Below are 27,413 nucleotides of genomic sequence, written 5' to 3' on the forward strand. Positions count from 1 at the left end.
CGGGCGCCCCTCGCAGGATCAGGTCCTCGTGGAGCCCGGGCGGGCGAACCCTTGTTTCCCGGGGGAGCGTGCGAGTGAGGCGCAGCCGGCCGGGGTGGGCGGCGGCCATGGCGCAGCCGGCGGGTCCCGTGGCCTGGCACAGCGAGGTCAGCAGGGAGCGCTTTCAGCAGGACATTTACCCGCTGGTGAGGCCCGGGGGGAGGGATGGGTGTGCTCGGGGCGGGACCCTCCTCGCCCGGGGCCGGAGACTCCTGCTCCGTGTGGGCGCTGCACCCGGCCTGACTTCCCGCTCCGCGCTGCAGATTGCGGGGCTGCAGCTGCCGAGGTGCGGGGTTCAGCTCCCGGCCACAGGCCGGCTGTTAGGTCCCCTGATCCGGGGGCGATGCTTGTATCTTCCAGCAGCTCGCCTCTCCCGTCCCCTTGTCACATGTAGAGAGCTCTCCCAGCGCTGCACGTAAACCACATCCCTTACGGGTGTAGCTTGCAGCGCTGGGAGCCGGGCTCCCAGCGTTGCAGCACTGATTACACTGAGGCTTTACGGCGCTGTATCTTGCAGCGTTCAGGGGGGTGTTTTTTCACACCCCTGAGCGCGAAAGTTGCAGCGCTGTAAAATCCAGTGTACGTCCAAAATGAGCAGGAGAGATTGAGGGTATGTCTACATCTACAATTTTGCAGCACTGGTTGTTACAGCTGTATTAGTACAGCTGTATAGGGCCAGCGCTGCAGAGTGGCCACACTTACAGCAACCAGCGCTGCAAGTGATGTTAGATGTGGCCACGCTGCAGCGCTGTTGCACACCGCGGGGAAGGAGACCTGCTTGGAGGGGGGGTCGGGGAACGCCAGAGCACACCGCGGGGCTGGATACCTGCTTGGAGGGGGGGGGTCGGGGAACGCCAGAGCACACCGCGGGGCTGGATACCTGCTTGGAGGGGGGGTCGGGGAACGCCAGAGCACACCATGGGGAAGGAGACCTGTTTGGAGGGCAGTGGAGTTTGCTTGATTACCAGAGAGGCTTCCTCAGGTATGCTGGGATACCTGCTTATTCCACGGAGGTCAACAAAAACGCTGGTGGGTGTCTACACCTGATGACCAGCGCTGGTTATCCAGCGCTGGATCCTCTACACCCGAGGCACGACCGGGTGTACGGCCAGCCCTGCAAACAGGGAGTTGCAGCGCTGGTAATGCCCTGCAGGTGTGTACACATCCTAAGTTGCAGCGCTGTAACCCCCTCACCAGCGCTGCAACTTTGTAGTGTAGACAAGGCCTGAGTTGGTCTGTGGAAATCCAAGTATAGCCAGAGGTTGCAATCCTTTACCCATCCTCCTCGTCGTGTCCCCTTTACAGCAGCTGTCTGGCTCTTTTGACACAATAAATAATTTTTTGATCCAAAATTATTGGAACTTGAACACCCTTTGATTCTGGGTTTCCTGTTTTAACACAGTCAGACCCCAGAGAGAGAAAGAAAACAAGAAATATAACAAAAATCTAAATACAACCGATTTTTTAACAACTGAAATGAAGTGTACAAGTTGCCTTTTAAAATGATTTTTCAAAAATAATGTAAACTAGAATGCCACTTTTATGTAATACCTATTATAACTAAACAAAATAATGAAGATGCATCAGAGACTGTGGAGTGTGTTGCTTGTGTGGTATGTCAGTTTCTAAAAAGGGTTCTGATATTTTACAAATTCACTTACCTAATGGTAGCCATTTGACAAAAAAATGGCTTGGATTTCTAAACAGAGATGATGTGGTGAGAATAGATGGGGAAAGAAGGAGGAGCTGCAGCATAATTAGAAAACAAAAGGACATGCTAAGTGTTTTTGTTGGTATCATTTAACAGTGATGTATGTGGTGTTCATATGAAATGTTTTCCTAGTAGAGGGATAAGTGAAAAATACTGGTGAGGGACAGATTCCATTATATGAAGTTGCTGGCATAGATCTTGAGGAACTGGAACAACAGTTCATCGCCTGGCTTGAGGAGTCTCCCTCACTAGGCTGAAAGAGGCTAAAGCACTGATCCTACATTGAGCTCCATGCAAACAGACCCTGCACAAAGCTCTGTTGTCTTCTTTGAATGCTCAGTTGGAGCACAGGGGGCTTTGTGCACATACAGCTCAGTGCAGGATCAGGACCCAACCTGGAGTATGGTATGGAGTAATGTCTTCTTTTAACCTATCCTCACAACAATCCCAGTTTGCTTACGTGGTTGCATGGCTTCTCATCCTGAAAGTGCACTGCTCACTTTTCTGCCAGCTGGAATATGATGTAATTATGAGCTCAGTCCTGGATGTCTCTGTGTCAAAACTCCTACTGAAACAAGTGGGATTCTAATTAGTTAAAATTGGGGTATAGTTTGTGCTTGTTTCTTCTTTGTATGTTTTTGTTTGTTGTTATAGCTACTGATGCAAGCCTGTCTGTTACTCTCTTGGAGTTTGGCTTAAAAATAAAAGGGGATAATTAACCTCATGTGTTCCTTCATCAAGCATGTTACATTAAAACCAGAAACTCATGAGGGCTATGAGCCAGCTCCACTCTTCTTGATCTAAAAAGTTATTACAGAACTGAGTTTTTAAAGACTGCATATATAAAGTAAACGAACTTCTCCAAACCCACTATTTATAAACAGATTCAGCAAATGAGAGAAAACAGTTTGGGACAGTTCTGTAGTAATCAGGTGGTTTGGTTCATTAGGACTTTACTTTAATTCCACCAGTCTGGTCTTTTGTGTCTTTGCAGAGAGGCTCGGTGGAGTGAGCATTGGGCTGGGAGCAAGAAATTGCTGGTTCCTAATTTTATTCTATCCCTGACATCCTGTGTGTCTCAGACCCCTAACCTCTCCCTCGTTCAGTTTCCCTGACAGTAAAAGGATGATAATGCCTATCTCATAGGATTAGTTAAAGATTAGTTAAAGTTTGGGCAGTGCTTTGAAAGTATAAAATGTTGTGTGAGTGTGAAGTGTTCTTGTAATTGTCATTGACTCCTTGCTCTCTATGGTCCTGATCCAGAACGAACTGAAGTAAACAAATCTTTCCATTGATTTTAATGGAGATTGAATCGTTGTTTAGGCTCTGCCAGCACAAAGAGGATTTAGCATGAGTGGAAATATCCCTTTGCATAGAGGGCATCCCTGGACAGTGTTAGAACTGGTGTAATATTGCCCCCAGCTCCCAATATCTGGGTCAAGGGGGTGGACTAGGGGCATGGCCTAAGTGCTCTACTAAGCCTTTTGAAGAAGAGCTGAAGTTATATCAGGGCCTTGCCAAATCCTTCCATGGCCCCAGAATATGGTGAATGTCAATGTTGGTTAAAGAACCTTTTCTCTCATTCCATTCCTGCCACAGGCAAAGGAGTATAATGATAGAATCAGGCCCATGATTTCCCAGATTTTGTTTTCACACTCGGTGCACAAACTCATGGAGCCTTCTGGCTAATGTGCAACAGGTGTACATATTCAATTGATTTGTTCTTTTACTTAACTTGACAAATTAGTACTGAATGTTTTTGTTGGATTCTGTCACCAATTCAGTGCCATGCCATAAACCTGCTTTTGTTTACTTCTCAGAGAAAGCCAGCAGTGCTGAAAGGAATAGATCTGGGCACTTGCACAACCAAATGGACAGTGGATTACCTCAGCCAAACCGCAGGAACTAAAGAAGTAAAGATTCATGTTTCCACAGTGCCACAGATGGACTTCCTCAGTAAGAACTTTGTATATAGGTACTTTATTCCAAGGCTTCCTTTGTTTTAAAGGGACATACTGGTAACTTTTAGAAACATTCTACATTGCTTTGAAGTTTTATACAAAGTATACTCTTCTATGTTGCCTGGGTCTGTTGGTATTACCACTCAGCAAGTTGGTGCTCTCTTGCTTTTTGTAAACTTATTAATTATAATTACTGTTTCTATTGCTATTTACTGCATTAACTAGATATGTTATAGAGCTTCTGTTTCTAAAGAAATTCTTTTGAATTCAGGTGCCACTGTCTGAAAGGTTTTTTTTTTTTTTAATTAAAAAAGGTAAAGATATTTCAGTACTAGAAGAAATATTTCATCACAGTTTTGTCCTTCAGCTGTGGCTTTGGAATTCATGGGTGTGTCATTATTCTCTCTCTCTTTTTTGGGGGGGGCAGTCCTAGATAGCAATTTTTTAACATGCCTTTATTGTTCATGAAAGATGTCAGAAAGATCAGGCCTTAAAAACTTGACCCTTTTTTCACAGATGAGGTACAGTATAGGCTATGGTAAATCAAATTTCCCCACATTCTCCTGTCAATACACCCCACTCCTAACAGCAGAGAGGAGTTTTAAGAGTATTTGTGGGAAGACAACGAGGTGGTTCTGCAGATACTTGTAGGGAGCGCCTCCCATGCATAAGGGGCAGCCTGGGAAGAACTGCAAAGATGTTTGTTTGGAAAATTTAAAAGTGGGTGATGAAGAATGAATGAATATAGGAGTCAATGTCTCGATACTGTATAAGAGTTAATAAGTAGCACAGGGATAGACTGTGAAGGGCCTAAAAGTGAAGATAAGTAATCTGTTTTGGAAATAGTGAAGATGAAGGAGTTAATGGAGGAATCCAAGAGAGGGTTTGAGAGAAACTCTGTTGCAACAAGAACTTTGAAACTAGGCATGTCATTCTGATTCTCTGATGCCTTTTCAGTGTTGATGATTATATTGTTAGAAGCTAGCACTGCTCAGTACCTGAACTGCTTTGAATGCTGTTATGTTACAGATATGTTAATTCAACAGACTTAGGCTGGAGGGATGTTAGCAGTTAAAAAACAAACAACTTCAAAGTTTAAGGCAGTTTCTAGTGTCCTCATACTACGGAATATCACACATTTCACCAGCCCTTTAGTCTGGAGACAGGTCACAGAGAATGTCTAATGTCCTGAGAAACTCTTCATTAGATTTGTCCATGTCACGTAGTTTACTAAAACATTCTTCAGAGTCTAATGCATCTCAGCCATTTTGTTGTTGTTCTACAATCGTAAAGTCTTCATTTCAATTGCTGTTTGCTTTCCCAAAGTGTGAACAAGACGTGTTCAATCATTTATTATTTTAATAAAGTTTAAGAAAGAAGACTTGATGGAATCAAATGTTCTACAGTCTGTAATGAGTGAACCCTGGTGTCACATTCAGTACACTCTTTATTCACAGCCGAACTGCTGAACATTTTGAAACTATTTTTTGAACTGCAAATAAAATTGTCATACATCTTTGCCTCATATATATTGTTTAGTGTTTATCTCACTGTCCAGGGAAAAAAATGAAACACAAATAGGCATATAAACGGGAGGTGCAATTTAGTATCCTTGCATTTTCCTTCTAACAGACTGATCTTGCAGGTTCCTGGTGTACTTTCCTGACATTATGCGTGTAAGTAGTTCTGTTTAATTCAATGGTGATATTTCACATGCATAAATTTGCTCAGGTGTGTTAGGTTTTGCAGATTAGGGGCTAAATTTGCATTTTTGTATATGGCATTATGGAGATGCTCTCTAAATATCTGATCTTTAGAGTTGTAAAGTATTTGTGACTTTCACCACTTTTAGAGGACTTGGGGAACTCAGAACCTGTATTCATATCTGTGGGGAAAATAAATAAAATTACTACAAGAATAAAAATGCTCTCATACAAAGACATCATTATGGCCAGCTAAGGACCTGATCCAGACATATACTGAGTGCAAGCAACTCATATTGCTTTTAGTGGGAGGTGTAGTTGTTCAGGCTCTGGGGGTCTGATCCAGTTCCATTAGTGTTGGTGGGATTCTCTCAGTTGACTCCAGAAGCTTTTCATGAACATGAATATAGAAATTGTATATTGTCAGGGAAATGGTCCATCTAGTCCCTTTATTTGACAATGGCTAATACCAGATATTTCAGAGGAGATGTAAACCCCCTGTAATTGATAACTTTGCCTATGGGGAAACTTTCTTCCTAACACTGGGCATTTAATTGTTCTTACGTTCTGCGAAGCTTGAAATAAATTGCTATATACCAGTACCAGCTAGAGATTTGAGTGATCTTTACAGCCTGGGGAAAAAAATCTTTCCTGATGAATGAGAAATTCAGGATATTTAACAATAGGCTGATTCCTGAGAAGTGTGCATCATATTTGTCGTTGTCTACTTTGAATCTTATGATAAATAATCTGTATTAGGTTCTAGTTAGTTGTTTGGTTTTTTTTGTATATATGTTTATTTATGTTATTCTTTTACCCCCTACCCTCTTGCTGTTTAAAAAAATCAAAATTTAAATTGTAGTGGGGTGGAACTCAAATGAGCTGGTGCTGATAGATGCTATAAACATTAGTAACCGCCATAAAATAATCCATTTGGTACTTGTGATGTTGCACTCCATAGGCTTTATGGAAATATGCTTATGAATATGACATATCTGGAATATGCTTTAAACTATGGTGTCATTAGAATGCTTGTAATCTATTAAGTGTGTTCATCCTATTTGTTTGCATGTATTATTTCTATATCTGGAGTTAAGAGAATAAGATATAAACTTGTATCACTGGTGTAAACATATTAAGTGGAGGTGTCATAAACAGATAGCTAAGGGTTAATGTCTCTTTCACCTGAAGCACCTGACCAGAGGACCAATCAGGAAACCGGATTTTTTCAACTCTGGGTGGAGGGAATTGTGTGTCTGAGTCTTTTGTCTGTCTTCCTGCTTTCTCTGAGCTTTGGAGAAGTAGTTCTGTTTTCTAATCTTCTGTTTCTAAGTGTAAGGACAAAGAGATCAGATAGTAAGTTATATGGTTTCTTTTCTTTGGTATTTGCATGAATATAAGTGCTGGAGTGCTTTGATTTGTATTCTTTTTGAATAAGGCTGTTTATTCAATATTCTTATAAGCAATTGACCCTGTATTGTATCATCTTAATACAGAGAGACCATTTGTATGTATTTTTCTTTCTTTTTCTATAAAGCTTTCTTTTAAGACCTGTTGGAGTTCTTTCTTTACTTCAGGGAAATTGAGTCTGTACTCACCAGGGAATTGGTGGGAGGAAGAAGCGGGGAGATCTGTGTGTTGGATTTGCTAGCCTGATTTTGCATTCCCTCTGGGGGAATAGGAAAGTACTTTTTTTGTTTCCAGGACTGGAAACAGAGAGGGGGAGTCACTCTGTGTAGTTTCACAGAGCTTGTGTCTGTGTATCTCTCCAGGAGCACCTGGAGGGGGGAAGGGAAAAAGGATTATTTCCCTTGGTTGTGAGACTCAAGGGATTTGGGTCTTGGGGTCCCCAGGGAAGGTTTTTTCAGAGGGACCAGAGTGCCCCAAAACACTCTAATTTTTTGGGTGGTGGCAGCAAGTACCAGGTCCAAGCTGGTAACTAAGCTTGGAGGTTTTCATGCTAACCCCCATATTTTGGACGCTAAGGTCCAAATCTGGGACTAAGGTTATGATAGGAGGCTATTAAGGGTGCTCCAGAAACAATCAGTTGTAAATGGTCTTAGTTACTTGAAAGCCTTCCTGTGTACATGTGGGCCAGCCCATGGGGAATGGAGACTAGGGGTCTTACAGTGACATGTGACCATGTCACTTGATAATGAAAGCCATATTAAATCTGGTACTTTTCCATTTAAAAGGAGGGCTGAGGACCTAGAGAGACAAAAGATTCCCGCCTTGTGCCAAACCTATAAAAGGGGTGGATCAGGACAAAAGGGTCTGCCAGTCATGAGAGAGCCCCTGCTTACCCCACCTGAGATGTCTGCTGGAACTAACAAGGACTGTACCGGGGAAAAGATTGGGCCCAGACTAGGAAGGCATCTAGTCTGTGAAAGAAACTTATTGGAACATCTCTGAGGATGAGCCCTGTAATCAGTTTCTTAATGTATTAGGCTTAGACTTGTGTGTTTTTGCTTTATTTTGCTTGGTGACTTACTTTGTTCTGTCTATCGTTACTTGAAACCTCCTAAATCCTACTTTTTATACTTAATAAAATCACTTTTGTTTATTAATGATCCCAGAGTAAGTGATTTATATGTGGGGGAGCAAACAACTGTGAATCTCTGTTGGTGTTATAGAGGGCAGATAATTTATGAGTTTACCCTGTATAAGCTTTATACAGAGTAAAATGGATTTATTTGGGGTTTGGATCCCATTGGGAGCTGGGTGTCTGGGTGCTGGAGAAATAACCTGCTGAGCTGTTTTTGGTTAAAGTCTTCAGCTTTGGGGGCATGGCCCAGACCCTGAGTCTGTGTTGCAGCAGGCTAGCGTGTCTGGCTCAACAAGGCAGGGTTCTGGAGTCCCAAGCTGGCAGGGAAAATGGGCTCAGAAGTAATTTCAGCACATCCGATGACAGTCCCAAGGGGGTCCCTGTGACCGAACCCGTCACAGTACTACATGCAGTTGTTTTGCTCCAGTATCAAGCATGGCCAAATGCTACAATATCTGTTCAGGCAAAGGTCTATTGAAGACCAGATCTAAGAGACCTTTAATGTTTTATGTTTGTACTGACTCTGTACCAGGAGCAAACTTACCCAAATATGTATCTGTAGAAACCATTATTTATTGCAGTATCTGCTAAAGTTGTTAAAGAATTGACATTTTAGGAGGACCTCCTCACTCTGTGAAACTGACAGTCATCTAGGACTTGATTCTACTTCCATTGACTTCAGTGGGTCTGGGCTTGGAACGTAGGTCCAGACCTCCAAAGGTACTTATGCACCTAACTCCCATTATTTCAGTGGAAGTTAGGTTCTTAAATACCTTTGAGGATTTGGGCCCTAGTGATTTCTTTTTAATAGGAACTTACTTGAAGCTGTCCTCCCAGCTGAAAAGCTAAAGTTCTTTTCCCTCTAGAATCATTGAAAGAAGCAACTTTAGGAGAATTAATTTAAAAGACAGGAGGTTGGGACTATTGTAAATGTAGGTTTCACCTGAGGCAGCATATATAAAACACAGACCCATTTATTCAAAAAAGTCAGCACAAACTGTGACCCAGATTTTCAAAAATGCTCATCACCTATAACTGGGTTCCTATTTGCAATAGAGCTTAGTTTAGGCATCTAAATTAAATGCCATATTTTTCAGAAGAACTTGGCACCCAGCTCAGCTGCTCCCATTGAGCACAAGAGTTTGAGCAAAAAATTTTGGATAGTGAGCACTCTTGAAAATCTGATCCCAAATAATTATCTTTTTACAAGCTGACTTACAGCCAAAAATATTTGGATCTAGTACAGGAACAATCTGGATAATAATGAAAGATTTTTAAATATGATTTTTATCTTGGCAGTTATTTGACATCCTGTTGCAAACAATTGTTAGTCTATGTGATGATTTTTTAAAACATATTAAATCATCTGTCCTGCTACATTGTTATAGGCCAGAGACATGAATTTGGTCTGGTACTAAGTATTGTGTGTCCAGTAGTTAAATAATTCATTGTTACACTGATTAGCATTATGAATTTTTATATTTATATTTTCAGAACATTGCCTTTTGATGTGTTTGTACGGAGAGCAGCTGAAGTCAAACATAAGGAGTACTTTATATCTGAGGTAATTTTCTTAAAGTGTCACATCTTCTTTCGTTAGGGCACTATATTGAGATTTGGTTTAAAAAAAAATTTTTTTTTTGTTTTAGCATAGCACTTAACCTTAAAATTAAGCATGCTTTGCTGGATCGGAGCTCAAGAGTTCATTCCTCATGTGTACTGTATAACTGACTACAGTGGGCTTGCTTGTGTGACCGAGGGCTACTTTATATGAGTAAAGGTTTCAAGATAAGGGACTAAGAAAACACATTATGTTTAAAATAGCAACTGTATATATTAGATATTTTAAAAGAAGTAAATACTCAAGTGTTTAGTTAAGCTATAGCAACTATCAGACGTACAAAGTAAAATACAGAGATGTTACAACATACTCATTGATTAAATAATTGAGTAGCTATCTTAACATAACTATGTCCAAAAATTATTGAATGGTTTGTGTGTTAATAGGAATTCACCCTCCCCCAAATAAATCTAGTTATACAATGTTTACATAGGAGTAGAAGCTAGGCTGCTCCAAATGATTTTTCAAATATTCCTTCCATCATTTATTTGTAACATGCAGTATGTTCTGAAATACATTGTTGTGATTTCCTGTGTCAGTGTTCTGAAGGGTTTAATTTCTACATATGCTCTGTTACTGAATAGACTCAAAGCACTGTTGAAGTGGCTGACAATTTGTGATCTAAGTCTCCATATGGAGCAACATGTGTTTTATACCCTTAGATCTTTCCCTGCCCCCTTGAATTTGCCTGTTTTATTTAATTAACATATTTTCACTTTCTTCCATTTCTTCAGGTAGCCAGCAGGGAGCAATAGAAGAAAGGGCAGGATAGGAGAATAGCTGAATTTGTAAATGAGATTTAGTTGTACCAAATTTTAACGAGGCTCTTCATTAAACTAATGAGATGGTCAAAGCTCTGTATGTTCTAATTCTTTGTTCTTGCATGCTAATGATCATTCTCTTTTGTGTTTGTGTTAAGGATGAGAAATACTACTTGAGATCATTGGGTGAAGACCCACGAAAGGTGAGTAACTTGAGACTGCACAGCACATGTTTCAGAGCAGCAGTTTAAAATCTTTAAGGGATGTATTCTGATCTTTTGCCTTTATGCAGACACACAACCTTTTTGTCTTGTAAATTAATTTAGGCCAAAAATTTTAAACATGAGTGCTTAAAGTTAGGCACTTAAATCCAAGTTTAGCTGATCACTGAAGGACCAAGCCTCCATAAGAGGCTTTCGGGATGCCATACAGCTGCCGTTATGATTCCTATGCCTCACCTCCCATCACTCAGCTGTTGGTATAAAGAGATTGATCAGGAGAACAGTAGCATAACTGGGGTGTCCTGATGATCCCTGGCTGCTGTAGCATCCCCTCAGAACTGTTGTCAGATAGCTTAAATCAGAGCAGCCCTCAGGCTGACCTAACGTATACTGAGGACAGGACCAGCACCCAGCTGGCTGAAGATTGTGTGCAAAAGGCCCCCTTGTGTCCAAACCCCCAGCAGTGCCAGGTGCTCCTTGGCCACAGCTAAGGACCTAGCCTGTATGATGTAACACAGTCATGAGCTAATCCCCTGCTTTCACTTCAAATATATGATTTTATCTGGAACATTGAACTATATCCCTTTTGATTCAGGATATAGCAGATATCAGAAAGCAGTTTCCTTCATTAGCAGAAGATATTCGAATCCCAGAATATTTTGAAAAGGAACAGTTCTTCTCCAGTGTCTTCCGCATCAGCTCAGCAGGACTGCAACTCTGGACACACTATGATGTAGGCAAATAATCTTTGTGCCTTTGTTGGCGAAATGTGTGGATCTCATTACAGGATTGGGGCACTAGGATACAAGCCCTACAGGGGGCAGGGGCCTGCTGGCGGTTAGAGAGGTGCCTTGCATACTTTTGGGTACTAGGTAAATAACAACTGACTTTAGGTATTGTATATTTTAAGTATAGCTGCTATTCTAAGCACATTTTGGTTCTCAGTTTATTTCCTAGTCCTGAAACCCTTGCCTCATATGAGTAAAAATTGCAAGACTGGATTTTTGGGTTTTACTCATTTACTCATTTGGGTTTTACTCATACAAATAGCAGCCAAGAATCAAAAAACAGCCTCTCAACATTGCTGGCTTCAGTGGAGGTGAAGCTATGCAGCGCCTTGCAGAAGTAGCTTATTTTGCTACTCTGCGAGACCCTTTCCTTGCTACTCTATGTGGTGGGTTTTCATGCTCATCTGCTGTAGTTGATATCACATATATTTGTCTAGTAAGAGCCTATCATGTGATACCAGACAGGGTTAGATACAGGAATATTATGTTGTGTCGTTGAGCTAATGCAAAACCCATTGCTGTTTATTAGTGGCTGGTCAGCAAAATGAGGTAAGAAGGCTGTTTGAAAGATGGTAAAAGCACTTCTAAATATATTCTGCCTTATATTTTGCTTTGCTAGATAGTCAAGGCAGATAATTGCTTTGAATTTTTAACAATAAATCTTGTAAGTTCTAGTTTAAAGAAAGAAAAAAAAACAAGTAAAAGTTATTAAAAAGAAATATGGAGAGGCAGTTTTCCCATTTATAATTAACATGTGCCAAAAATGTAAGATTAAGAGTGAAAATATATGCCATATGATTCAGATTTTCAGGGTAATTTGATATGGAGTAGCAATTTTTTTTTTAAACACGCACACACAGCTTTTAATATTGTCTTTGTTTTCATGGCATATTTTATATAACAGAATGATTATATGGAATATATATTGCCCATTCTTCTCTTGTATAACATCTATCTGCTATTTATGCTTGTAGTATATTGTTATCTTTTCAGATAATGGATAACTTCTTAATCCAGATAACAGGAAAAAAGAGAGTTATACTATACAATCCTCGAGATGCACCATATTTGTATTTATCAGGTATGTCCTTGTCATACACATTTAGTTGAGTTTGGTGTACTCAGTTCAGTTTCCAGTAGGCAAGTGTCCCATTATATATAAAAACCTTTGCCATAATTGGCAACTCTGTTAGAAATCTCAGCAGAGAGGCTACATTGACTAATCTAGTCTCTCATTTCTAACAGTATCACTCCAAGTTAGTGTTGAGGAACATTGGTGGGGTAATTTAGGGGAACTTGCACTCCTGCTGCCCATGCTCAAATTGTTCTGTGGATTAATAAAGCATTCTGGTTCCTAACTGCATAGGAATAGAGGGCTGTAACTAGGTTCTAATAGAGTTCTTCTACTGTCTCAGTGAAATTTGGCTTTGGTGGCTATTATGGTCAGTGAAAACTCTCTGGTATCAGCAGGATTGTAGTTGTACTTGAAATGTGACACAGAGTGCCACATTCAACCCAGGTGGAACTCAGTTCAAGTCAATAAAGTTCCAGCAGGGTTGAATTTGGCCCAATAATTGTTATATCTTAGAGTGTTGTAACTTACATTGGCCAGTGTTAAAAGAATTCATGAATGTTTATTATTTTGTTGAAACTTCTTTAGGCACTAAATCAGAGGTCCTAAATGTGGATAACCCAGACCTGGAGAAATATCCCCTTTTTATGAAAGCCAGGCGCTATGAATGTTCTCTTGAAGCAGGCGATGTGTTGTTCATTCCGGGTAAGTGACAAATCGCTCTGGCCCACATTATTTTTAATAATTTTGTTTTGTGAATTCTCATTTCCACGTGTGAATTACTTATTTGTAACTCTCCATGCAATTCTAGATGTATGACACTTTGCATATGACCAAAATTATACTCTTATTTGACTCAATGTGCGTATATTTTAATAGCCTTACTCTGTTAAAATCAACTTGTCCCTTCCCTTCCCTGACATGGCTTCTTTAGATTCAGGGAATGGGCACTTCATTCTTCTGTAGTGCTAACATTTTCTCACTGCAGAAGTAAGAGGCAAATGCCATAATGTCCATTAGGGATGGAACAGTTAAGTCCTTACATTTTTTTTTTATTACAAATTGTCAGTTTTGAAAATAAAATCAGAATATTTTCTGTTCTAAGCTGCTTCTAACTTTCTGGAACAGTAGCAAATACAAAACTGCTTGCTGTGCAAGGTGAGACAGCACTGGGGATCAGGAGCAGGCAGCTGAATTATTCCTGCTGGCCTACCCATCTTTTAACTGACATCATCAGCACTTTGCAGGATCAGAACCTGAGACTTGCTGAAGTATTTAAGAGGGAAGCAATGTAAAGGGCAGTTCATCTCTAGGCAATGAACAAAGAGTAATCCGTTAATTACAAGTGATCATTTAAAACCCTAATCCTGGAAACACTGATGCACATGCTTACCTTTGCTCACCTAAGTAGTCCCATTGAAGTTACTGGAACTCCTCACCTGCTTAAAGTTAAGCATATGTGTAAGTGTCTACAGGATTGGGGCTTGGACCTACAATCTTTGTGTGTGTTTTAATTGTAATTGTAGTGCAGTTCTAAGCAGTACCTAGGTCATGGATATGGGAACAGGGAAGAATTATTATTATTTGTGGAACCATGAATTTCAACGACTTTATGAAAAAATTGGACCTTATTTTATCGTTCTCTGGCTTAGATAAATTCATATAGGAAAGGTCCATCAGTGGCTATTAGCCAAGATGGCCAGGGACACAATCTCATGCTGTGGATATCCCTAAACCTCCGACTGCCAGAAACTGGGAGTGGATGATGGGGGATGGATCACTGATAATTGCCCAGTTTTGTTCATTCCCTCTGAAGCATTGGGCATTGGCTGGTGTCAGAAGACAGAAGGATCATTTATCTGACCCAGTACAGCCATTCTTATGTTCTTATTAAGGAAAATGGGGATAGTTATATAAGAAGACAATGTATATATACCAGGAACAAACTTGTCATTCAGCTTTCAGCTGGCCACTGGTGTGTTCATTGCTATGCGGTTTTTTTTAAAAACCCAGACTTTATATTCCGTAGGTTAGTGGAAGATGTTTCCTATTCCTCCTTTCTTTTGATATTTGTGTGGATTGTGATGTAGATTTTATGCAAAATCTGTTTTTGTTTAGTATTCATCACTTTGATTCTTACTATGCAACATCACTCAGTGACGTAGGAATTACTTTAAGAAAACATTATATCTAAATTTTGAACAGAATTAAAGAAGATAGGCGATTACCTTGCAAAGAGAACTGACTTTGTACAGTTAGCTGTAATGTTCCAGATTCTACAAACGTTTGCACACATTTTCTCTTTGATCTAGGCAGTGTAGAACTTCCTGTCTGACTTTTGTCAGCAATTTTTTTCAGTTTTGAATCAGATATGCTAAAGCATAATTGATCTTGAAAACTGATACTTATTTTATGTTACTGGATCTTTGTCTATATCAATGTATTTTGCAGCATTTAAAAATATATTTGCCTCTGCATTAATTTGGCAGATATTGTAAAATGAAACTGATAATTAAAAACACTCAAGATAAATGTCACAGAAAAAAGAAGACTTTTTAAGTGGCACCATTTTATGTGAATGAAAAGAGTCTGTGTAGTGGTCCTTAGCCGTCCCTCCCTGTCAGTCTCTGAGAGAGCTCACTATGTTGTGCCTATAAGCGCAATGCTCAACAGGGGAATTAGCACTCAAAGGGCTCTGTGCAGGGCAGAGCAACAAGCAGGCTATGGGTTCTGGCTCTCTGAGCAGGGCAAAGTAACAAGCAAGCTAAGAGCTCTGTGAGTAGGAACTGGAGCGTTCCACCATTGTGTGAGCAGGGATCCCACCGAAACACTGACCTAGACTCTGGCAACACAACTGGACTAATGTCTGGTGTCCCTGGGCTACTTCCTATTACCCCTTCTGAGTATTTCTCTGGCTCCTGGAATTTCTCCATTTCCCAAGGGTACACGGCTAGCGGCAGTCATGTTACTCCTCCAGGTACTGGTCAGTCAGCTGTCCTTGGCGCTGCAGCACTTGGCAGCAGGCGAGCAACATCTGCTCCCTTCCCCAGCTCTTGCACAAGTGAACTGTAGGTCCCGCCTTTTAAACTTCCTATCCTGACCCCTGCATCCAGTGGGGTGGGAGATGAGGGGGACGGGTGTGGCAAGGTATGGTGTGGCTGGTTCAGCTCCGCCCACCAGGGGGTATATTCCCTCCCTGTCAGTCTCGGAGGAAGGCCACGCCCCCTCACTACAGTCCTGAATTTCAGAAAATAGGATTGTTTGGCTTGATTTTGATCTCACATCAGTGTTACTGCACTGTCTTAAATGGAATTACTGATTACATTGTTATAAATAGCTTAAAATCAAACGTTGTTTTAAAATGGTAGGTTTCAAATATAACTGCATCCCAAAAAAACTGTAGCAGAAACAGGCATTCTTCGAGAACAAAAGTGGAAGATTGAGTCAAGGAGGTGAACAATGCAGACCCAAAAAACTGATATGTTCCTTTCACTAAATATAAAACAAGTAACAAAAACAATATTCCAAAATTGAAATAGGAGAACTAACGCAATGCTGTAGCTTTCAAGTTAAAGCTGACACATGATACATATGACACACAATTACAAATACAGGCAGACCAGGCAAACATGTGTCAAATGAAAAATCCTTACTATTTGCTGGACCATCAAAAAAGTAGCTGTAGATGAGAAGAAATTTGCAAGGCTGATACTGACTGATATTGGTAATCTAAACTGGCATGTTGAGAATCCATGCAAGTTAAGGTTCTAATTTTGCAAATATGTATGCAATGAGTGAAGTTACTCATGTACGTAAGTGTTTGCAGGAGTGGAGCCCTTAAAGATTTAAGGCTTAATCCTGTACTCTTTACTTATGCAAGTATTCCCATTCAAGGTAATGGGATAAATGACAAGAATAAGGGACAAAGAAGCCTGTTGACCCTGATCCAGCAAACACTTACCCACTTGCTTACCTTTACATTGACTTCAGTGGGAATACTCATGCATAAAGTTAAGCATGCTTATAAGTATCTTCAGAATCAGGAACTCATTGTTTGATATGCTGTAGCATATGATGTAGTGAGTCAGAAGTACCTATACATAAGTGAATGTCAGTGATTATGTCAGTTACATTCAGTTTGAGAAGGTTCAAACATCTTTGTTGTAAATGAAATCAAGTTTTAAATGGCAGTTCATCTTTTTAGACTTTTTTCTTCCTACAGCTTTATGGTTCCATAATGTAATTTCTGAAGAATTTGGAGTGGGAGTTAATGTCTTTTGGAAGCATCTTCCTTCTGAGTGCTATGATAAAACAGACACTTACGGAAACAAAGATCCTACAGCTGCTTCCAGAGCTGTGCAGATTTTGGACAGGGCTTTGAAAACACTGGAGGAACTGCCTGAGGAATATAGGGATTTTTATGCCCGGAGAATGGTTGTACGCATCCAAGAAAAAGCCTATAGCACTAACTATGAATAAACAGTCAACAAGTCAACCAAATTCCTCTGAAAGTAGGGAGAAGTACAGATATGGATACTGTACCTGAAGACACTTTGAGAAGACTTTGATAAAAACAGTAGTGCTCATTGTTTGTGGATTAATACTTATTTCATAGCCCATAGATGTTGTTTTAATAGATCCCATTTCTACTAATCCACATGCAGTGTAGTCTGCTTGATGCAGCTGTGGGTCTCATCCATACAACAGTAAGGGGTCAATTTAAAATTATAGATATATACACATATACATACACACCCACCCAAGTTTGTGTTGTTTAGAACAATCATTTTGTTTTCGGGGTAGTTTACTTTCAAATAACTATTTCAGAAAATAAATATTCCTGAATAAGACCTAGAGCATTGGCAATTTAAATTCTGTTTTAGATCCTGGTGTCTTTTTCAGGATGGCTATTGAAAAGAATGTTCCAGCCCAAATGGGTTATTCTCTAGAGTAGTGGAAACTGTTGATCTGTGGGACTTGGACAGCTATAGGAAAAGACAAGCAACCAGCCAGGGTTATTGACTAGCTACCTCCCTTTCCTCTAATTATGGGGTGATGAGAAGGAGCTGTGCTCTTAGCAGGACCCAGTCAGGGACAGCAGGTGTATTCCTGTGGTTCTTCTCAGCAGAGGAAAGGAGAGAGAATGCCCTGACTGGCTTGTGTGAGTATGTATTTTGCTTACATGCATTAATTTTTAGTTTGAGTAGGGTATAAGCTAAAGTGGCACCTCTAGATTTTTTTTCTTTTAATTTCCCTGATTTGTTTGCAGACAGATTGAATCAACACAAGTCCAAGAAATGGGATTTGTTAGAACCTAAAATGGATGTGAAATCTGGGGCTCCCAGCCATGCTCCAGCTCAGCTGAGAGCTGTATTAGAACTGAGTATTGAAAGTTCACAAGTGCTGTCTGTCAAACCTATACAATTCAGGCTCCCTAAAAAGTCAGAGTGAAGGTTAGTTCAATTTCCTTTATGTGGGGTGTGGAGAGAGAGAGAGAAGGGAGTGCTTGGGTGGCTATAATCAGCAATTCCTTTTACGTGTTGAGGAACCACTGGTCTGATAATCAGTGTATAAAATACTTCCAGACTGGGGCCTCGTGATTTCTGGATACTCCAAGAGGAGCACTGTTTCCTACACCAACACTCAGTAAACAGGGGATAGAAATAATGGCTGGAGAAACTCATGCAGCTATTCTGATGCTTGAACAGAATCAAATACACATCTCTGGCTGTCTTCATTTAAAAATGTGCTCTCTCACAAGATAAGGCTTAGAACTTAACCTCAAGCAGTCTTTTACAGTGAAGTATTTCAATATTAGCTCACTTGGATCTCTGGGCTGGGTTCAGAGAAGGCATGCAGGGACTACTAAATGCATCTCCCTTAATCCCAGCTCAGACGGTAAAAGCTCAGTAAAGACACCATCACCTCTGAGAAGGTCCAAGTGAGCTGATTGCTCTTGGCATGGTTACTGCCCTTGTTCTGAAAGATCTTCCTCTTAATGCTTCTATAACTCAGTCCTATGAGCAACAGCCTGGAGCAGACACAGAGTATCCACCCAGCTTCCCCTTGTGGTGACATCATAGAGAAGGACATCACATCACAGACACCAACAGGAAAGCAAAAACTACAGGCAAAGTTTATGCCAGTTTTTTTTTTAAGTTTAGATTTATGCTGTAGCTTAAAGGAAAGGACCTGCCAACTTGCTTAGTTTTATTATATAAGGAGCACTATCTCCACAGCTGTTGCTATTACACCAAACTGCATTACTGCTGACAGCAGCCAGTTGTACAGTACTTGGTAAATCAGGGTGAGGTTTTTATTCTACAGCTATGGGATTTGAGAGGAAGGCCCTGGTAATATTGTCATAATATGGAATCAGTTGGGAGCACTTCAAGAACTCTCCACTAGTTAAGATGTATTGTGTGACTGTATGAATAGAAGTAGCATCTGTCAAGTGGACTCCATTCCTGAGAGACAAGCCCGTTGCTTCCTGGTGGATGGAGCTATAATGTTGCTCTTGTTTTGTAAGATGAATGATAAGGGGACATCTGACAAATATGACATGCTGCCATTGTCCATTTAAATATCTCTATGTTACTACTTACAGCGTAAGATAAATGTAGCTGAGGTTTTGTCATTTATCTGCCATTTAGGTTGGTCTGATACTTCCAACAGTGTTGAGAATTGTGATTTGTCAAAAGCTGTTAGCAGGACTAAAGAGGTATGTGCCACAAAGAGACAGAACAGGGGCTTCCTGCAGAAGCTTGGCCTTGCAACACTGTGCAGATTATTCATCTAAATCCATTTTTGTTGGCAGCTGTAACTTAGAGAAAATAACTTGCCACCATGTGTATGGGCACAATGCCATCCTAATGAATAGGCATGAATGTAACCAGCCAGGCAATCTTGATGTGCATAAGTTATGCATACTGAGGGCAGAATTGCAATCTGAGAACACTGAAACACTTGATTCCTCTAAATTTCCACTTCTGTAGTTAAAAGAACTGCAGAGATAGATGGGGGGAGGGAGGAATTAAGGTAGGATCTGTGCATCCAGGCACTGGACTTGGAAAGGACTCAAGGACTCTCTCAGATTGGAGCAAAGGATCTCGGGAAAGGGTGTGCAGAGCATCCTGGAGGCCTCTTTGGGAACTGGGGAGAAAGAGAAAGCAGTGTCAGGCTGGGGGCCAAGCTCCACCACAGAATCGCTACCTCATTCTGCATCCAGCTGTTTTCCACTCTGGTAATTCTGGCTTCACTTGCTCTCAGCCAGACATCAGCTGCTTTCCAGAATGCCAGCCCACAGAGTTGCAGGGGGCTGCACTGTTCCTTCTTCCTCCGTGCCCAGCTCAGTAGATCATTCTAACTTCTGCTGGCCAACTATACCCAAAGGAAGAAGATCAAGCTTGACGTAGTGGTTGGTGTCCTCCTTCGGTCACCTGAGCCACAAAGCCATGGCTGGACCCTCTAGGTGCTGCAGTAATACAAATAATTCATAAAGAAGGAAGGTTGCATCAAGCAGCAGTCAACATGTTACTGATCTGTGAGTCTCAGAGCTTGTAGGTAGGACAATAGTCTTATGGGGGACAGAGGAGGAAAGACTTTGGGGCTGGGCAATAGAAGAGAATGTTAGGTTGGGTTCACTTTCAGATGTTTTGGAACTACAAGAATCCATGTTGGTTCCAAAATGGAGTTTTATGCGCACACGAGCTATGGATTACTTTTCCCGCTCTTTTATTTCTCCTGGAGTTCTAAACAACTTCCAGTCAGAATGTTTGTTTTTTTTCTTTTCCTAAGGGGTTTCCCAGAAGGAGTTTCCTGCCTTTTCTAAGGGGTTTTCTGGGCAAGTGTATAAAAGGCTGCCCTGGACAGGGCCTCAGGGCTGTCCATCTGAGTGACTGTCAGGGACAGTCACGAGTCTCACCTGCAGGCATCTATCCATCCTAGTAGTAGAAGGGTTAGAGATTTTCTCCAACAGCTTCCTCACCTGTAAAAAGAAGAGAGAAAGAGAAGAAACAACATCTCCCGAGTGTCCCATCTGTTCTGCTTTCCCGTGATCCCGAAGGAACATCAAGGGACTCCTTGGAGCTCCTCTCCAAAGGCTTGCCATTAGCCAGAGGATTGAGGTCCCAAGCACCTGCCGTCGCTTTGATCTATGAAGAAGGTTTTTTTAAAATTTGTTTGTTGGGTTGAGTTTGAGGGGGTAATCACTGTATCACACCACTTTGCTGTTTATTCCCACTTTTTATCTGTCCCACTCTTTGTTATGAACCCTTCAATACACTTTATTTGATTTTACCTTTATTAATTGACTCCTCATTATTTAGGGTGGGATGGGTCGGGAAGGGATCCTACCAGATGCCAGATGCTGGACAAGGAGGCTGAACCTAAGGAGACAGAAAGCATAAGGGTCTCTTGTCTTTATACACACACACTCTCCTTTTGCCTTTCCGTCCTTTTTCCCTTCTAACAAGAAGGAAGGGCCTTGTGGATTTTAAATGCCCTTTCTCCTGCTGCTGTCCCCGCTGCTGGAGGTGTTAAGGTTTTCTATAGTACTAGTTACTGTAGCATCTAAAGGCATGCCTTAATGGCTTCTAGGCCACAATTATTTAGGATGCAGTTTTGAAATATTTTTCTTCGGTGGTTTTTATTATAAGTAAAAATTCTAACCCCAAATTAATCCTATATGTAACTTCATTGCAATCAAGAGCTGAGATGGCAGTGTGGTGTTTGAAATAATTCTCTTGTTTAGTATAGCATAAAGTTTTGGTGAGGGCACAGAATATTTCAATATGTGAACCAAATGCTATAGTAAATGCAGCTATTTGTCTTACACAAAACAGTTCATTTAAACATGCTGTCCACACAACCTGTCTTAAAGTGGCACCATTACATTTTTATATTTAAACATAGAAACTGATGATGTCCTCTTGCTTCTGGCAACACTTAACTCCCATTTCCCCTCCCCCATCAGTGTTCTGGTGGAGCTCTCTAGGGATGAATCATTTCCTCTCTGTGGCCTCTGTAGTTTAAGGCCTCTCTACAGACATTGCCAATAAGGGTGCCAATTGTGTTGTGGATACTTGTCTAGGAGAAAATGGTTTGAGATTACCCACAATTCCAGGCAGGTCAATGGAAAAGTTTACAGTTTACCACTGCTTTTGCATGGTCCCATTTTGAACTGGTATCTTAAATCCTCCTTTTTATAACATTTTTTTTTTTTAATGAAGCAATGATCATTCCTTTTCTTAAGCCTATCATCTGAGAGCATTCGTTATCATCTATTTTTTTTCTTTTGTTTGATGATGACCTGATTAGCTGTGAAAATCCTGAAGCTACTATATAGAAGTAAATTCAGCTTGTTTCATCATATCATATATATCGGTGTAAAACTGAAGTAGCACAGTGGTGGATTAGGTCCAACGTGTTCAAGGAATAACTTCAAGCTAAGATGATTCGTGAATATATATCAACCTAAAAATCACTAAAGTTACTAAAATAATATGCTTGGAAGTGGACATGTTAGTGTTGTGTGGGATTTTGGCTTTCTGGGTCCCAAAGCAAAATGGAATTTTGCCACAATAAACCAGAAAGTTCTGTGTTTGGGTATTTACCAAAATGTTATTTTTTGTAACCTAACTACACAAAGAATACTAAACAGAAATACTTCAAATAGCATATATAACATAGCAATAAAGATGGATGATACTGTCATAAGAGAAGGTGAAGTTAAGATAGTTAAATGTAGGCAACCCCCCAAAACACTAGTCAAAAGTTGGCCACCCTCTTATGTTTTGTTACACTGCATCAACATTGGTGACTGACACATCTTAAATGTAGCTGATTTTATTGCTAACCAACATCTGGAAAGAATTTAAAACAATATTTACCCTTGGTGGGATTACAAAGGGCAACTCTTGATTTTAGATATCCATTATGTATTTTTCTTAGCATAGTTGCCATGGAAAAGAAAAAATCAAATGAAAAACATGCATGTCAAAATATAAATGTCAGACTATTAGCATGGGCTATCTAAACTATCCATCATAAAGCACTGAGCTGGCTGAACAATGTGACACTTTAAAAAATGAAATAAAAACCTCATGTAATGGAATGTCCAACAGACATTTATATATTCATCTCCCTTGCCTATCTTTCTGTTGACAGGACTGAAGTTTGACCCTTGGTGTTACCCAGACAAGTCATGAAAATATTTAAGATCAGATGTAGACAAATAGGGTGAGCCCTTCTAAGTGCTTAGGATGAAACTCTACTTGCTTCACTTATACAAGTAGTCCTGTTGGGGGGCTAATAGCATAAGTAAGGCAAGCTGGATTTTACGCATAGTGGCCCTTATACTAAACTCTGTTAACAGCACCAATGTCCATTATTTCACCACTTCAAAAATAATTACTTGGCAGGTTTGTCATTTACTCTCTGTACACAGATGTCACTTCCCAAATCCCTGAGTGTGAATGTGTTTTTCCAGTTTAGGTCTCTGGACATCTCGTAAATGCACTGCATAGGCTAAATATGTTACAGATGCACAGCACCCAGTGGCAGTGTATTTCCTATAATGTAGCTTATATACAAGGGCTCGACCCACAGGCCAACATCAATAATAAGTGCAAATTCTGCTAATGATAATGGGAAGAATACATGAAATCCTACAATTTCCAAAAATTGATTGGAATGCAAATACATGTATGCTTCCTCCAACTTATTTTTGAGACAGCTAATGGTGTGGGGGATAGATTCTGGTCTCTGTCTGAAAGGTTTGACACGTGTTACTCCCTCACAGAGAGACGGAGCAGCAGGGACTGAGAGCAGACTATTTCTTTTTCGGGTGTTTGTGTTGTTAACACATTCCTATTTAACATTTTAGAGTGGATTAGAAACACTAAGACAAAAGAACAGCTCGCTCATGCAAACCACCCTGCTGGTCCCTATGGTACTATGCTCAAGCAAAAATTAGAGGGTATAACCTGCACTAATGCATATTTGTATCGTAACTGACAATTTTTGCTGTGAAAGGATTTTTTGTGTTTCAGAGGTCAAGCTTAAAGCTTTCATTACAGAAACTCAACATATTTCCAGCAATAATGGCTGGGGAAGGGAAGTTTTGCTGGAATGGACTTAATAACTTCATGTGGTAGCCACTCCTTTGAAAACCCTGCTAGAACAGTAGTTTTCAACTTGTGGTCCACGGTCCCCTGTGCGTTCGCACACTATATCTAAGATTTCCAAAGGGGTCTGCACCTCCATTTGAAATTTTTTAGGGTTCTGCAAATGAAAAAAGGTTAAAATCCACTGATTTGCCTTTCCCCAGTTTTGGGATGCCTGCTGCATTAGTCCCTTGACCAAATTTTAGTAAACTTTGCAATAACACTTCCTTTGGTGACAGCAATTTGGAAAAAGCTGGCACTCCAGTGCTGAAAGGAACAGGACAACAGCAAACAGAAGAGCTCCTTTTTTAAACTCTGAAGAGAGAAATGTTTGCTTATATTTGAAATGGAGATCTTGAAAGTAGAATATAACTGCATCCACATGAGAGGCTGCAGTTTCTAAATCTATATAGTTAAATCTGTACAAAAACTGTAGACCAGCCCTTTGACAGATAATAAACAAAGATGCTGACTCATCATGACTGTTTTTAGACAATTCTGAAGCAGACATGCCAAACCCATGGGAAAAAAACAAACAGAAATTGGGCTGTTTTTGGCTTAATTGGCTTGAGTTGCTTGTTTGGCTTGTAGCTGTGGTTTTTTTTGTTTTTTTTTTTATCAGCTCCTGGCAAGGGGGGGAGAGAGTCAAGGGTTCACAGCAGGCCCACCACAGTCCCAGACTGAACACCAGGGGGATCTAGTCCCATAGAGTGTTGGGGTTCTTAGGGATTGGCTTGTTTTGAAATGGGATTAGCTTGATGATTGGCTTATTGTGGAAGTTGGGGTGCTTATTTACCACATGAAAGTTGGCAACTGTGTCGTGAAGGCGTTTCTTAATAGAGGGTTGGTAAGGCTTAATGTTTGCAAAATGCTTTGAGTTCTTTGTCTGAAATGTACTGTAGAAGTGGAAAGGAGTGTTACTGTTCAGTGAGGTATCTTTTGAGAGAGTTACCGAACTCAAGACTCCTTTGGAAGGATGAGAGAGAGCCTGAGAAAACAAGAACACAGACGTACCTGTTTGCATGGAAATCGTTTTTTGAACAGCTAGGAGAGCTTTCCATTAAACCAGTCCAGAGCCAGTTTGTACATAAGAAATGTACTTTAGAACTGAATTGCTGGACTAAGAGCATGTTTCCTAGAGAACACTTGGGGTGTGGGTGGATATTAAAACAGAGAGCTGAGTTTTTATTGAGACAAAAGGTGTACTCCACCATGAAGTCAACTATCCACTATGAGACTTTTGTCTTGAATATAGTGAATCAAAAGAGTTTCTTCTAGATCAGGGTAGGCAACCTATGGCACGGGTGCCGAAGGCGGCACACAAGCTGATTTTCAGTGACACTCGCACTGCCTGGGTTCTGGCCACCGGCTCGGGGGGGTGGGGGGGGGCTGGCTCTGCATTTTAATTTAATTTTAAATGAAGCTTCTTAAACATTTTAAAAGCCTTATTTACTTTACATACAACAATAGTTTAGTTATATTATAGTCTTATAGAAAGAGACCTTCTAAACCCATTAATGTATTACTGGCACGCAAAACCTTAAATTAGAATGAATAAATGAAGACTCGGACACCACTTCTGAAAGGTTACCAACCCCTGTTCTAGATTAAAGGATATTAGTAATTTAGATCTGTTTAAATTCAAGTATTACTAGTGGAAGGATGGCAGTGGGAATTGTAGTAATGAAATGCTTGTTACTACATCATTTATATCATTATGGAATATAAACATAGTATCACAAAGGAGAAAACAGCATGGGGCTGTCTCTTCATCGTGCTCAGCACCTACAGTTTTAGTGGAGAGTTGCAAGAGAGCTGTGCTTTCATTTAGGCACTTAACTGAAGTGGTCAAAGTGCTCATCTCACAGCCACATCCACTGTTTTCAATGGTCCCAATTCAGGAAGACACTTAAGCACATGCGTAAGTGTTTTCCTGGATAGGGTTGCTTTCTAGAGTCATGGCCAATGGCAGCTATTGGATACTAAACTCCTTTGTTAATCTGGTCTATGTTACCTTCATGGAAAGGGTTAACATTTCCATAAAGTGATTTCAACTGATCTTATTAACAGAATGCTTAACAACTTCCTAATGTACTTTCACATTTGCGAGCCCCTACTGTGTTGAATGATTAAATTAAAACTACTAGAAAGCTCTCATTAGAAATGTTAATCAAACAGTGTGGTGACTAAGTGTCCTTCAATTGGCACTACATTACTGCTTGAAGTAATATATTAGTAATGTCAATTATACTTCCACCTGTAACACTTCCTCTACTCCAGCTTCCTTCCCCCTCCCCCCCCCGAAAAAATTAAACCCTAATTAAACTTTAATAGTCAGACTTCAGTTCAATCAAAATAAAACATCACCAGTTGTTGTTTAAATGAATGTCACTGTCCTACATTTCTGGCATTAAGTGTACTTAGGTTGTAAAGTCTACCTGAATCCCTAAATCTTTGCTAATGAAGCGTGCTGCTTTTTGGAACACAATTTGGAGGGAATTAGTTCATTCATTCTCTCTCTCACACACACACACACACACACACACACCCCTTGAGGAAAAATAACTTTCACTAGTAATTTTTGGAAACAGTAACTTTTACATCATATTTGAATTAAAATAAAGATGAACACTCAGTTCTGAACTATGTATTTAGTCTATAGCTAACAACATTGGGAATCTGATTTAGGGCTAATTCCCCTTTTACCATTATGAATCAAAGTTTTCTGAGTTCATCCAGTAAAGTATTTATACTGTATATATGGCACATTTCTTGAACAGGAAAACTGTAAAGGATGCAGTAGCTTCAATTACATAATTTCTGAAATATTAAGGACAAGATTTGTTGAAATAACCAAAGTGAATCTCTTGTCCAATACAAGATGCACAGGTTGTTCTCAAAGGGACTCAAATATATTTTACTTTTAACTGTGTCTCTTTACAATTCAGATATGATGGGAAACATTTTACTATCAGCTGGAGAAGAAAAGAAAAACAAAACCTCATTCCAGGCAACTGAAAGGCACAACTATTTTGAAAAAAATCCCAACTCACGCACCCACCCAATATTTGTTTCCTTGTAAGAAGCTGGTGTGGAAAACCCCATCCTGGAATGCTGGCACAGTGAGCAACCTCCTCTTGATCTCTGCTTACAGCTCTCACATCTAAGCTCCAATCTCTTTAATCCTCTATTTCAGTTAAACTCACTGTACCTCCCTAAGAGAACATGAAGGAATGAGGAGAGTATTAGAGGAGGACATTTTCAAACACTCTCTCACAAACAGATTCTTCCTTTTCAACATTAAGAATAATGGAAATTATATTTGTACTGTGGGCTCTCTCTGCTTGAGCTTTGTTTTTAATACATAAAGTACAAAATGAGCTAAATCTAGCAGTAAGCAAACTAAGCTAATCACAGATCACAAAAACCTGGGGTACTTTGACAAGATATAAAGCAATCAAGATTTTGGTTTCCAGTTGATGACATGTAAATGGATTTACTAATGCCATTATTTTGAACTTTTGGTGTGTCAGCCCTGCTACACAAGCAGGTCACTAGAGACATTATGCTGTTTGCAACTAAAGATCAAAACTCTCTCCAGGGTTCTTTAGTATCAGCACTCAATCCAAATCCTCAGGTTATTTCCCCCCCCCCCCCCCGAATATATCACCATTTGTTGAAGTTTACTCTTCTTTTGTCTGTTCTATCATGTCTGTCCAAAACAGAAGATTTTTCATTTTGCTTAAATCAGTAACCTTTGGGACTATGTTGAGGTATCATATCAAAAGGTAGATATGAAAGGGAATTTAAACCCACCCACCCCCAA

The 27,413-nt window shown here is 40.3% G+C and overlaps 1 protein-coding gene and 2 long non-coding RNA genes across 8 annotated transcripts in view; 1 reads left to right on the forward strand and 2 right to left on the reverse strand.

Moving 5' to 3' along the window:
- LOC127058987 (uncharacterized) overlaps positions 1–27,413 on the reverse strand; it is a 253,128-nt gene that overhangs the window by 29,428 nt on the left and 196,287 nt on the right. The window lies entirely within an intron of this gene.
- On the forward strand, positions 44–26,799 carry TYW5 (tRNA-yW synthesizing protein 5). 6 transcript variants are annotated; one of them, XM_050969535.1, is made up of 9 exons: positions 44–185; positions 3,571–3,706; positions 5,357–5,387; positions 9,454–9,523; positions 10,500–10,544; positions 11,158–11,295; positions 12,344–12,431; positions 13,011–13,127; positions 26,536–26,799. In XM_050969535.1, exons 1-9 carry the CDS (start codon positions 108–110, stop codon positions 26,667–26,669), a joined length of 837 nt encoding a protein of 278 aa, XP_050825492.1. In that variant the 5' UTR covers positions 44–107; the 3' UTR covers positions 26,670–26,799. The 6 variants fall into 6 exon arrangements, with proteins under 6 accessions (XP_050825492.1, XP_050825488.1, XP_050825490.1 ...); XM_050969531.1 differs by lacking the exon at positions 26,536–26,799 and adding an exon at positions 16,645–20,726; XM_050969533.1 differs by lacking the exon at positions 26,536–26,799 and adding an exon at positions 16,645–20,726 and having other exon boundaries at positions 12,368–12,431.
- Positions 20,336–26,697, reverse strand: LOC127058986 (uncharacterized). Its single transcript, XR_007776520.1, has 3 exons — positions 26,645–26,697; positions 20,722–20,809; positions 20,336–20,409 (listed from the first exon to the last, which is right to left on the reverse strand). It is a non-coding gene; the product is annotated as an uncharacterized LOC127058986 (long non-coding RNA).

Source organism: Gopherus flavomarginatus, chromosome 10, assembly GCF_025201925.1.
Source record: "Gopherus flavomarginatus isolate rGopFla2 chromosome 10, rGopFla2.mat.asm, whole genome shotgun sequence".
Classification (NCBI taxonomy): Eukaryota; Metazoa; Chordata; order Testudines; family Testudinidae; genus Gopherus; species Gopherus flavomarginatus.

Excerpts from the sequence above, each read along its gene's own strand:
- TYW5 (XM_050969531.1), top strand. The coding sequence starts at position 108 with ATGGCGCAGCCGGCGGGTCCCGTGGCCTGGCACAGCGAGGTCAGCAGG. Across the intron at positions 11,296-12,343 it reads AACTCTGGACACACTATGAT|ATAATGGATAACTTCTTAAT; the intron begins GTAGGCAAATAA and ends TTATCTTTTCAG. Across the intron at positions 13,128-16,644 it reads CGATGTGTTGTTCATTCCGG|CTTTATGGTTCCATAATGTA; the intron begins GTAAGTGACAAA and ends TTCTTCCTACAG.